Here is a 12,508-nt window from a genome sequence, read left to right as displayed (position 1 = left end):
TATCAATGTCATATACAATTATACTTGTTTAATTTAGACTTCTAAAATTCATGTTTACTGAGCCATTGTGTGTTTTATGGTTATTGGCTAGGGGAGTTTGGTTTCTTTGTTTAATTTTTTATTAATATTTGTCAAGTATTTACTCTACATGTGACAGTCTTTTTAAGGACTTTATATGTATTACTTCATTTGATCTTCACAACAATATTAGAAAGACATTGCTACTATTAGAGCCATTTTACAGATGAGGCAACTGAGGATTAGAAAGAATAAGAGCTAGGTTGCAAACCCAGACAACTAAGTTCCAAACTCTGTGGCTATGTTATACCATCTCTTGAGACACGAGTGTACATGACACATTCTTACTTTTCAGAATCTAATGTTTTGTTTATTTATCTTTTGTGGGGAAAGAAAGGAAAGAAGGAGGAATTTTGGTTAATGACTTTATTGTCAGTTATTTTCTTCATTCATGCTTATTTTGTACCAAACTACCGATGTCTGCTTGATCTTGATGTCTTTTTAGGTATCTGTAAATCTCTATCATATCCTTAATTCTTGATTAGTCAAACTGTACATTACTTTAATCTTCTTACTCACACCCTCTTTTCTTTTGAAGCTTTTTCGGAACTTTTCTTTCTACTTGTAGATTTATATCCATGTATGTAGATCATTGTCATACAACCATCTGTTGTAGGCATATATTCACTCATTTTTTCATAAGTGCACTGACTTTGCTCCATATATTTTTCTATCATTTTTATCATATACTCATTGATAGGCTTTTGCAAATAAGTAAATAATTCTGTTCAATTATGGACAATGAAGAAACGAAAATATCTTCGACGTGAAAAACAGTGTTGCACATAATGACACAGACTTAATAGAGCCTCCTCCAACAGAGATCACAGTCTTAAGATTCAACATTGGAAAACAAACCCTTTATCTTCTAACAAAGAAGATAAAGCTATTGAAACAGATTTTAAAAATCAATGCCCAGGTTCCAGAGGGAGTTATGCAATAGAATGGACACGTGTAGATATAGGTCCCTTTGTAGAACTTGATGATCTCATTTCTCATATGGACTCTAGTATTTACTTTAATGGGTTACTCCATGAGCTATTTCTTCGAATGTCTGTTGGCAGCCATAAACTAATTCCATCCTCATTATAGCAGTGCCCCAAATATGATTTGAGCAGACCATTAGGTCATTAATATTGGACAAATTTCAAATCAGAAAAAAAATGACCATGGGGCTTGAATTGTAAAACACAGTTGTATTACTAAAGTTAAACTGTTAGTACACGTAAACCATCTCTTGAGATGAATGAAACTTAATTCTAAACAATTTGAACTCTTAGTTCATAATCAACTCAATAAATATTTATTGAATGCCTCTTATGTATATATATGGAGCTTATGAAGATGGCTAAGACATGAATACTTCTCATTAGGAGCTTACAGTCTGGTGAGGAAAAAAAGGCACATATATAAATAAAAATACTATAATGGGCAAAATGAGATGTGCCACAAGAGAAGCAATTTATCTGTGCAATGACAATTTAGAGGAGAAAGAAGAGAGAAGGCTTCCTCTGTAATATTTGTGCTGGTCTGAAGGATGGTTGATTTTGGACTTGTGAAGATAGGAAGAAAGGAATCCATCCTGTAAAGCTCTTGTCATTTAAAAGCTCAGGATACACTTGGATAATCCTGAACTAAAGAAAATAAAATGTTTATCTCCAAGATGCTATTTTGGAAAAAAAATTAAAAAATATTATTTAGCTAGAGATAATTTCACTATATTAGCAAAGTCTAATATAGGGCTCAAGTCTCCCCTTGTGCTAAGAAAAATTTTTGTTCTTCTCTTTATCTCAAGGCTTCCAGTCTTAGTGTTTTCCACTGTAGAACTCTATATACTTAACAAAAGGGCATTTTATGAAAACATAAAGAATTTCAGCCTCAAATACTAATAGGAAAAAAAGGAATAAAAATCTATCCTATATGCTTAGTATCTGAATAAGTTCATTGTCTGCCTTATTCACTTGATGTTCCCAACACATTCAAATGACTGATGGAATCCCCTTTCTTTCTTATCTTCTTTTTATGTTAAATAACCTCAAAACTCAATTGTGCCGTGAATTTCACAACCCTTTTATTGAAAATATCCTCCTCATCCCTCTCCAAATGTCCATGTCCTCCGCAGCCTCCAAAGCTAATCTCTTCCACTAAACTTTTTAAGCAGGTTAGCATCTCCTGAATTTTTCCCTTACCCTTTTTACTACAGTACTAATTATTTGTATATCTTCCAATGACTTTATAATGCCAAACAAATGCCTAATCTTGCTCGAAGTCTACAGTAAGGCAAACACTGTCTTCTTTCTGTATATAGATTGACAGGAGAAATATTGTCTTTATTTTCAGCAGAAGATGCCACCTGTATGACTTAAACTCAGTGCTAAAAGACATGCTCTGATGATGGTATCCAGCATTTTCAATAGGGCAGAGGTGGGTCAGGGAGGGTGGTTAAAGCAGACAGCCCCAGAGCAGCAACCAGGAGACATAGCCGTGTTAGGAAACTCTGTCAGATTGAGTCATTGCTACCAGGCACTGAAAGAGAACCGTGGGGGTCATTTTGCATTTTCTTCAAGTGATTGTGAGAAAGACAAACTAGTTCCATATGGTGGCAGGGAGAGAGCTCAGAGCCAAAATAAAAATCTGCTCAGCTTGTCAGTACGTAAGACCTTAAAGTTCAGATATCTGAGAGTCTGTCTACTGTTTCAAAGAGCCAGGGCCAAACTTCAATTTGTCATACACACAACTCCCACTGCCTTGGGTAATGAAAGAGACTCTTGCCCCCCTGAATACAGTGAAGATGTAAAAATGTCAGAAGTATGGAAATCTCTTAAGTAGACAAAATTAGCAAGAAAATGGATGCATGAGATTGGGTTGCCTATCTTAAAGAAAAGAAAACCATAGACTCACTTGTGTGATACACAGGTGTATTTTGAGCCTGTTGTTCCATAAGAGAACACACTGTTAGCCTACATTCATTAACAAATGATTTATTTTTTCTAGTTATTGAAATTTCTGTAAGTGAAAGAAAAGGGGTAACTATATTTTCATCAGGAATGACTACAGATTCATGACCAATTTCAATGTGCATGTTATCTGTTTCATTTTCCTTTAAGATGCTAAATGGAAAAACCAATATGCTGATGTTCTTTAGAGTCACCAACCAAATGGTACTCATAAATGTTTTAATCCCCCTTAATTAGTAAAAATGAGTTTAAAAGGATGAATACCACGATTTTACTTTGTGACTGCCTTTTTGGTCACGTCTAGTTGTATTCTTTGAAGTTTTTGCATTGTTATTTTCGGGTTGTTGCTCTTTTTCTTTTTCTTTTCTTTTCTTGGTTTTTTTTTTTTTTTTTTTTTTTGGCATCTTTCATGTTTCTGTCCCTAAGCCAGATACTTTGCTCCGGTATAACGTTTGGTTTTTATCTCCTGACACATCATCCTTCATGTAAGCTGCATCTACGCTGGCTGAACACAAGAAATAAATGTCCAGGATTCCTGGGGACATTTGGGGGAAGTATCCCCTCTACTGAATCACAATTCAGGTTCCCTGTCACCATAGTCAGATGCAAAGTTAACTTTGGCCCTCTGTATATTGACTTTTATTTTGTGAAGTGAGGTTCTCTTAGCAGAATAGAGAAAGCTGTGGATAGTTAATTATACATAAAGGCTTTAGAAATTAGCCAGAACCACTATTAAAAAGAACCACCTAAAAATTCTGTTTCAGCCTCAATTCAAATAAATTTTCTTATGTAATTAGAAAAGATACTTGGCATTAGTAAATGGCCAGCCCTTAGTTTGCCTGTATCAAATAACCAACTACAGTTGTTGCCTTTGGGTCAATAATTGCTATTCTGTGCTAGCTAAATAGCTGCTAAGAAAGAATGAGCCCCTTAACTATGCAGAGGGTCTATCCTTGACTACACAGTTGCTCCTAGAATCCTTGTGGAATTCCATACAAGAGTAGTTGTCTCATTTGTAAGTTTCTTAAAATAGTGTTAAGAAAAATTAATTTTATGAAATGCCATCTCTGTTTCCCAGTGCAAGAGAATAACTGTCAGTGGGGTGTCTCTTCCTTAGAAAAGCATAAGCAGCTCCCCTGGGACATGCTGATAAGATAGACATGGGGGGAGGAATACAACTGTGTATAAATTATAAGTTCTACTCAGTCTTGTACAGTGAAAAATCCACTATTCCTCAAAATATTGGTCTCTTCCACTTTCATTTATTTTTTTATTGAGAAATAATTGACATATAACATTATATTAGTTTCAGGTGTGCAACATAATGATTTAATGTATGTATATATTGCAAAATGATCACCACAATAAGTCTAGTTAACATCTATCACCACACACAGTTAAGTTTTTTTTTCTTATGATGAGAACTTTTAAAATCTACTCTTAGCAACTTTTAAATATACAGTACAGTGTTATTAACTATAGTCACCACGCTGTACATTACATCCCCAGTACTTATTTATTTTATAACTGTAAGTTTGTACCTTTTGACTACCTTTACCCATTTCTCTCACCCCTCGCTTCTACTTTTAAATTATTGCAACCAATATGTCCCAATGTTTACATTACACTGTCTTATGATTCTTCTCCACTTCTGCTTTTGTTTTAAAGATTCCTAATCTGGGAAGGACCTTAAGGAAATATTTTACACCTTATTAGGCTTTTTCCTTTTTTTCAAAATAATTTTAGCTGAAGGATTTACCTTAAGCTTGTTTCTATTTTGAATTTATTCACTGATGTCAGTTGGCTATGCACACAATACAAATAAATCATTTAATAAAACATAAGAACTAATAAGAATTAAGACGTAGCCTTTCTTCCTTTATTCTATCTGTATAATATTTCAAACATGTTTTCGTATCCTGGAGTCTCCGAGAAAATGAGAACAAAAACAGAACTAGAAAGTAGATCAAGAAGGGTGTACCAGTGTGTATGTGTATGTATTTTTTTAAATTATTTGAGTTGGTTGGCAAGGAAGTGGGATCTTGAGTACTTAGCTAAATGAGATGTGAAAGCCATTCCTCTGAAAACGTGGGCCAGGTATATTTTGTTTATTAGGGTTATTGATATTTGGGCTTGCTTTTATTTGGTACCTTTAGCCTACTGAAAATTAATTATACCCATCATTCATTCACACCCATCATTCATTTATTCAGTGAACATTGAGCCTGTCCTCTGGATCAAACCTTGTTCTAGATTCTGATGATTCAAAGATGAGAAAGACAGACTATGCCTCAAAGAGCTCACAGTTTATTATGGGAGAAGATAAATAAAAAGACAATTAAAATACAGCACAATAAGTTTCATTGCAAAGGTATCCATCTGATGTTCTTTGAGGTTATACTTGAAATGAATCATAAAGGATGAGTAGGAGTTCAGCAGCTGGAAAGGCCTTCCAGGAAAGGGCCTTCGAGGAAGAGGGGAAGCACACGTAGATGTACAGAGAAGTGGGAGTGTGATGCTTTGAGGGAACAAGTGATTGGTAAATCTAAAGCATTATGTATGTGTGCAGAAAATAAGAGAGAGAAGGTGTGGGGGTATGAGGGTGGTGTGGGAGAAAGTAGGCAAGGGCTAGATCTTCAAAGTCCTTGTAAACCACAATAAATAAGGAATTTGGACTTTATCTTTCATGTGTTAGGAGAACAACTGAGGGAGTTTAACCAGGGAAGAGGAATGATGAGATGCATGTTTTTGAATGAGCCACGTGGAGCTTGGATTTTAGGGGCTCAAGACTCAAGGCCGTGAGACCAGTCGTAAGACTTCTGCAATAATTCAGAGAAGAGCTGCCAGGACTAGAAGGCTGACCTTCAAATCTTGATTAAATGGATCTAGAAAAATGTCTCTTTTTACTCACAGATTTTAATGTATGTCATTGTTGAGGTCCAGAGAGGTAAACGTCAGCAAAACACACTGTAGATGTTTATTCTACACTTTATTCTAACCCTAACATATATACTTACATACATATTTAGAGATATATGAAAGCACCCTTAAACTTGTCACAATTGGTGATATACTCATTCAGTAGCTTCCAAATGATGTTGGAGAAGAATATGTAATGGCATGGAAAAATGGTTATAAAATTATATATGAAAAGTATGTTATAAAAAAAAAAAGTAAAGGGGGCCAGCCCAGTGGTGTAGTGGTTAAGTTCGCACGCTCCACTTCAGCGGCCCGTGGTTTGCAGGTTCGGATCCCAGGCGTGGACTAACACACTGTTTTTCAAGCCATGCTGTGGCAGCGTCCCATGTAAAGTAGAGGAAGATGGGCGTGGATGTTAGCCCAGGGCCAGTCTTCCTCAGCAGAAAGGAGGAGGATTGGCAATGGATGTTAGCTCAGGGCAATTCTTCCTCACACACTCACACAAAAAGTAAAGTATAATTTAATTTGTATTTATGCATGAGGAAAAGCTGTTTTGAAGGGTACAAACTGACACAAGCAATTACTTCTAGAGAGGTAGGTGAGATGGGCCTGTGGGCAAAAACTTTATGTGCATTGTTCAAAATTTTTATAAGAATATGATCAGATATTACATGTTTAAAAATAAATAATATTTTCTATTTGGATGGGAGAAAAGGAAAAGACTAAATGTATATAAGCCATAACGTTAAGAGTAGTTATATTCAGAGATGAGATTTGGGTTGCTTTTTATTTTCTTCTTTTTGCTTTTCTCTACTTCCCAAATTTATAATTGTACATTCCTATTGCCTTTCTTCTTCTTATAAAAGCAACTATTATGAGGTTTAAACTATAGCCTTCATGTGAAAGGATAAACGTGTAAACTATATTAAACTATATCCAGCACTTAGCAGTCACTCATTTAATGTCAGGTCAACATTTGTGCTGATTTACCTGCAAAAGACAGTGTAGAAAATCATTGTGTCCTGGAAAGTCTATCCCCATTAGTGAGCTTAAAGCTAGTGCAGGGAAAATGGTATTGACTTACCTTAATTCCGTAAGAAGGAAAGTCATCACAAATCATAGAGGAACCATGAATCAGAGTTGGAATTAGTTTAACGTCTCTCATCTAAGAGCGCCTGTGGGCTAAACTCATCCAGTCCCCGTAGAGTGGGAGAGTTCAGGCCAGCAGAGTCACAGATACAGCCATGAATTTTGGAATCATTCATCTTCTTCTTCCAACTCTGATTCTATGTTCACCAAACAAGCAACTTTCTGATTATAATTTAGCTTTCTGTGTGAAATTTTCTCTAGGGAGACCGTGAGACTGGGCCCCAGCAATGTTCCTATTTTTACTATAATTGAAGACGTGACAAAAGTCTTGCTTAATTTTGCGAGTGTATGTCTGTCTCTGAGAGGCTGAGAAAGTCATCCAATTAAAACTTCAGACCAGATGTGGAAGGTGGTGAATTCACCCAGGTAGCATGTCCCAGGACTCCAGTGATGACCTTTCACCTTACTTTCCCCTGGTGAAACCCACCTCCGTGTGAGCTGCCTGCAACCTAAAATGTTCAAAATTCTCAAAAATTCTACAATTTTGCATTACCAGTGACTTTTAGCCTGCCTGTCAGAGTTTTAAAATATAAGTTTGTATGTGATAATTCAGCATTAGAAGCTTCCTTCAGCCTACTGTTAACGATAAGTTCTCTTAATCATTGAAACCAACAAAACTTGAGTAAAGTTTAATTGTATATTTGCTCTGGCTCAAAAATCTCTGCAAAATATTTGTTAAATATGTTGGCACAAGCATACAACAGTACTGTTATTTGCTAAAAATAGTATCAACCTCACAAAATAATAATGGGACATATACGTATACTTAGGTGTAAACACAAGTCAAATATATATGTGGAAGTATATATATAGCCAAGTGTTAATTGATCTTTATTGTTTCTGTTTAATAATAATTTTGTTCAGAGCTGGCCTAACTCCTAGTAGTGTCTCACTCATACAGAGATGTTAGTCACCCATTAACTATACTGTGGGTGGATGGGATTCATAAATAAGACTCAGGCACAGAGGTGGTAAAATACATGAATTTGAAGGGAATATTGCTAGATGATTTTGATGAATGAGAGCAGAGGAGCAGGGTTAGGTAGCGTTAGAGAGAAGGATGGAGTCTCAACCAGAGAAGACCTTGAGTATAAAACTGATGCTACCATCAACCTTAGTATAGCTATTCTGAGCCCTGAGGAGCCACTGAAGGACCTGGGTGAGTTTGCATTTGTTCAAAGTATCCAGATGAATATGAAAGCACCATATAAGATCAAGAGGAAATGAGCAGACGTCAGGGAACTACATCAGACGATTATTGTGATTTGTTCACTAATATTTGAATTCTAGACCAATATTCTTCAAAACGTTCTCCTTGAACAGTCTGCAAAGAGTAATCTGAAATGCTAGTTGAAAACACAAATTCCTAGACCTAGTGAATTGGTCTTTTTCACAAACGACCAGATGATTTGCTGTATGTACAACTGTTGGAGAGCCCCTGATCTAGGTTAATGTAAGTTTTATATAAGAAATGTTTCTGGAGAGTAAGGTAGGTTCTTTGAAGAATGCCATATTTGAAGTTAAACAGTTGGGATTTTGAACTTAATTTTAGGGATATCGCTAGAATGTAAGCCCCTCAAGGGCATAGCTTTTTGTCTATTTTGTTTGTTGATATATCTTAAGTGCTGAGAACTATTTCTGGTATATAGTATGTGCTCTACGAACATTTGTCCAGGGAATACGTATGATTAACAGCTTGGATTTCAAAGTCAAATGCAGCTAACTCAGCCTCTCTAAGACTTAGTATGCAAAATTGGGATATTAATACCTGGATCACAGGTTTAATATAAATATTAAATAATAGCTGGAAAGCACTTAGCAGAGTGCTTGGCACAAAGCAAGTCCTCAATCAATGAGGATTGTTTTTATTGCTATTAATAATAATATTTAGTGCATCATCTGTATTCAGCATTAATGGTGATGTGCTCTAGTGCTACTCTACAAGGCATTTTTTATTTAAAGGTTAATGCTCTTGGTAAAAAAATAAACCCCTTTTCCTTTTGTGGATCCTACATTATCAGGGACTTATGTGAGTGTGAATGTGCATAGTGAAATAAACACCAAGCACACAGCCATAGAGAATTTTACCTACCTGTAATTTGGCGTCTTTCTTTCCTTCCTTCTTTCCTCCCATCCTCTCTCCCTCCCTCCATCCTTTTCTCCCACTCTCTTTCTTCCTTTCTCCCTGCCTTCCTGCCTTCCTTTTTTCTTTTCATTCAGAGAGCTTGGGTCTTGTAGCAGTTTGTTGGAAGGGCTGAATTGAAAGAAAGGAGAAAATGATGAAAAAGGAAAACATTCAACAAACCGGTCTTCTGGGTTCTGTTGTGCTGTTAAATGGCTTATCTTTTTTTTTTCTTTTTTAACTTAAGGTTGTATTTAAAGGGTCACACTGGGACAGCAGGAAAACAGAGCAGCCTGATCTTACACGGTGCTGATTTCAGCACTAAAGATGCTGATAATGACAACTGTATGTGCAAATGTGCCCTCATGCTAACGGGAGGTAAGTCCTATGGGGCCATTCTCTAAGTTATGTTTCATTGGTTTGAGGCTGGAAGTTTCTTGTCTATAAGAAAGGATTATGATCTTCTGGTCAGGAAACTTAAGAGCAAGTCCCTGGAGATCATTTTGCTCTGCCCACTAATTTACCATGTGTTCTTATGCAAGACATTGCTAGCATGTTTAGAAGTTTTGCCTCCTCCAACATCTGTAGAGGAAGCGTGCTAAGCTTTGTCCTGAATAAATTCTTTAGGCTCTTAAACTCCCAGTTATTCTACCTTCTAAATAGTCATAATGATACCCATAGTGGAAGGAACAACAATTTGAGAATTCAGCATACAGAAAAAAAAACCACAACTTCTTACAAAATGCTTTGCAGCTGTGTAATAGAGTTCATTGATCATTCTATTGAAATAGAATAAGAATATAGAAGTGTAGTTAGATCTAAAGTCATACAGTTCGGACCAGCTATACCAGGGCTTTGTGTTATATGGTAGTGACCTCTGCAAGACATTTGAGCTGGTATAGGAGAGACCATTAAATAATTTTGTATCACTGAGTAAGAAAGTGAATCCTTTTGCACCTTTTCATTATGTTCCAGCCTTCTGATTGTATCAAAGAGAAATTCTCAATGTGGTGCTAGAATATCTGTAACATTTCTTTAGCACTTACTCAGTAATCACCCTTCTTAGCAAAGAGAGAGCAAACCCTTTGGCCTCAGGCTCAGGACCCTGCCAAGGCAATGGCACCTACCTAGAATTAAATAAAGTGATTTTGTTTTAATTTTATTGGGTTCTATATCTGTCTTTTATTATAGCAAGTGGTATTGATTTCCTCTTTAAAGGAATACATTTTTAAATGTATTTACAATATTTGATATTTTAAAAATTATTGATTTAAAGAAAAAAATTAAATATTAATAAAATTTATAAATGGATATGGCAAAAACTGTGAAGTTGATACACGACAGACTGAAGTTTGAGAAACGCTAAGGTAAAACCGGTTGCAACTGATGTAGCTCACGCATGTTATGGGCTCTGGAAAGGAAGGAATTTGCACCAAACAACATTGTAAAGGAAACTTTTTTTCCTTGTGTTTCTCCTCTCACAGTTTTAGTGTTGCTTCCCTCTTTTAACAGAATAGCAACCCCTCCTACCTTCAACTGTTCTGATTCTCTCTCTGTGTTATTCTATGACAAAACATGTTTTCATGCTAGTAAGGAAAAAATTCTTTAAATCTAGTATCTTCCTTCCCCAAGTATGATATTGCTGCCATTATTATTACATATTATTATATATTACTGTATACATTGTACTATCTTACTTGAACTCCAAACCAAGTCTGTGAGATAAGCAGGGAGGGAAACTCTAATCTCCGCCTTGTACATAAGGAAAACAAAAGTAAATGTTCACCGTTTTATCCCTGACATCTAGGGTGGTAGATTGTGGCACATAAGAACTCAGTAAAATATGGTACATGAACGAATGAAGAAACATTTGTAACCCTTGAAATCACTTTCAAATTTTGAAGCCAATGAAATGAATCATTAAGTTGACATTTTTCTTATCAATTAACAGAGCATGGAAGAGTATGGAGAGAAGGTTTTGCAGACCATCCACAAGCCCTCTATTACTACCACCACCGAATCACATCCCATTGATCCCCATCCACTGCACTTATATTGACATTTTTTCAACATGAGACCAACCCTAGTATTATTAAAGCCAACCTGTCATGATTCTGCCTCCATCATATTCTTCTCCCTAAGCTTTAAATTTTTATTTATTTATTTATTTTCCCCCAAAGCCCCAGTAGATAGTTGTATGTCATAGCTGCACATCCTTCTAGTTGCTGCATGTGGGACGCATCCTCAGCATGGCCAGAGAAGGGGTGCGTCGGTGCGCGCCCGGGATCCGAACCCGGCCGCTAGCAGCGGAGCGGGCGCACTTAACCGCTAAGCCACGGGGCCGGCCCCTCCCTAAGCTTTAAACATGCCATTTTGGCATCACATTCAACCCCATCAAATAATTAAAAGTCCTCTACATGTAATTTTATGACCCCCTCCCTCAAACAGTTGTTACAAATTTAGAATGTTTTTTACAAAGTGGTACCCACGGATAAGATTCTGAACTTTTTTCCTGAAAGAAAATTTTTCTTTTCATTGCCTTCTTGATCCCATAAATGGAATTGTCAGCAATTTTATACAAAGACAAAATGACTTTCTCCAGTTTCCTGCCCATTTTAATATAAATATGCTTCATTTTCTCCATGTCTGTTTTTACAGATAATTTTCCTTACCAAATAAATACAAAACATGAAAGACCAACAGTAAAATCTTTCAAATGTTTCCTTAGAAGAATGTTCCAAGCTGTTCATATTCCTGTCATCATAATGAAAATATAGAGCAAAGCAAAGAGGAGAAAGCACCTCTTGGTTGTCAATGAGAAAATGTCATTGCTCAGATTTATGATTTTATTTCTGCTTCAAATGATTGAACTTTGTCATGTTCGTTCATCCATAATCGTTCTTGGACCTGCTTCTTACTCATCAATAAACACATATGTTGCCGAGAGAAAATTTCCACTTATTGCTTGGGCTGGAATAGTCTAAGTAAATATGTTTTTGTAATAAATGCCATTACCCTATCCAATATCCTTTTGAAAGAACCCAGGTCTTGAAAAGCTATTGACTCTGCAAAGCTGAAATGTGGAATTTAGATAGCTAAGAATTGGAGAGCATAAGGATGACAGTCAGTGACAGGCCAGGTAACTTGAGTATTGCCTGGGCCTTACGTTCTAATTAACTACACCCCAGTACCACTCTTTAGTTCCTGTCATATTTTCCCCTTAGAACCATTTTTTCCATCTAATGATTTTTCCTTTCTTTTTTTTAAAATTTGCATTTGAATT

General features: G+C 36.1%; 1 protein-coding gene across 2 annotated transcripts in view; it reads left to right on the top strand.

The window, feature by feature from the left end:
* Window positions 1-12,508, top strand: part of ANGPT1 (angiopoietin 1) — a 246,360-nt gene that overhangs the window by 223,490 nt on the left and 10,362 nt on the right. For both annotated transcript variants that reach the window (XM_058564788.1, XM_058564786.1), the window contains exon 8: window positions 9,473-9,603. In XM_058564788.1, coding sequence (XP_058420771.1) covers window positions 9,473-9,603 — 131 coding nt within the window. The remainder of the gene's footprint in view (window positions 1-9,472; window positions 9,604-12,508) is intronic.

Source organism: Diceros bicornis, chromosome 21 (genome assembly GCF_020826845.1).
Source record: "Diceros bicornis minor isolate mBicDic1 chromosome 21, mDicBic1.mat.cur, whole genome shotgun sequence".
Lineage (NCBI taxonomy): Eukaryota > Metazoa > Chordata > Mammalia > Perissodactyla > Rhinocerotidae > Diceros > Diceros bicornis.
Note: the sequence above shows the minus strand (reverse complement) of the source record. Positions and strands in the feature narration are given on the sequence as shown.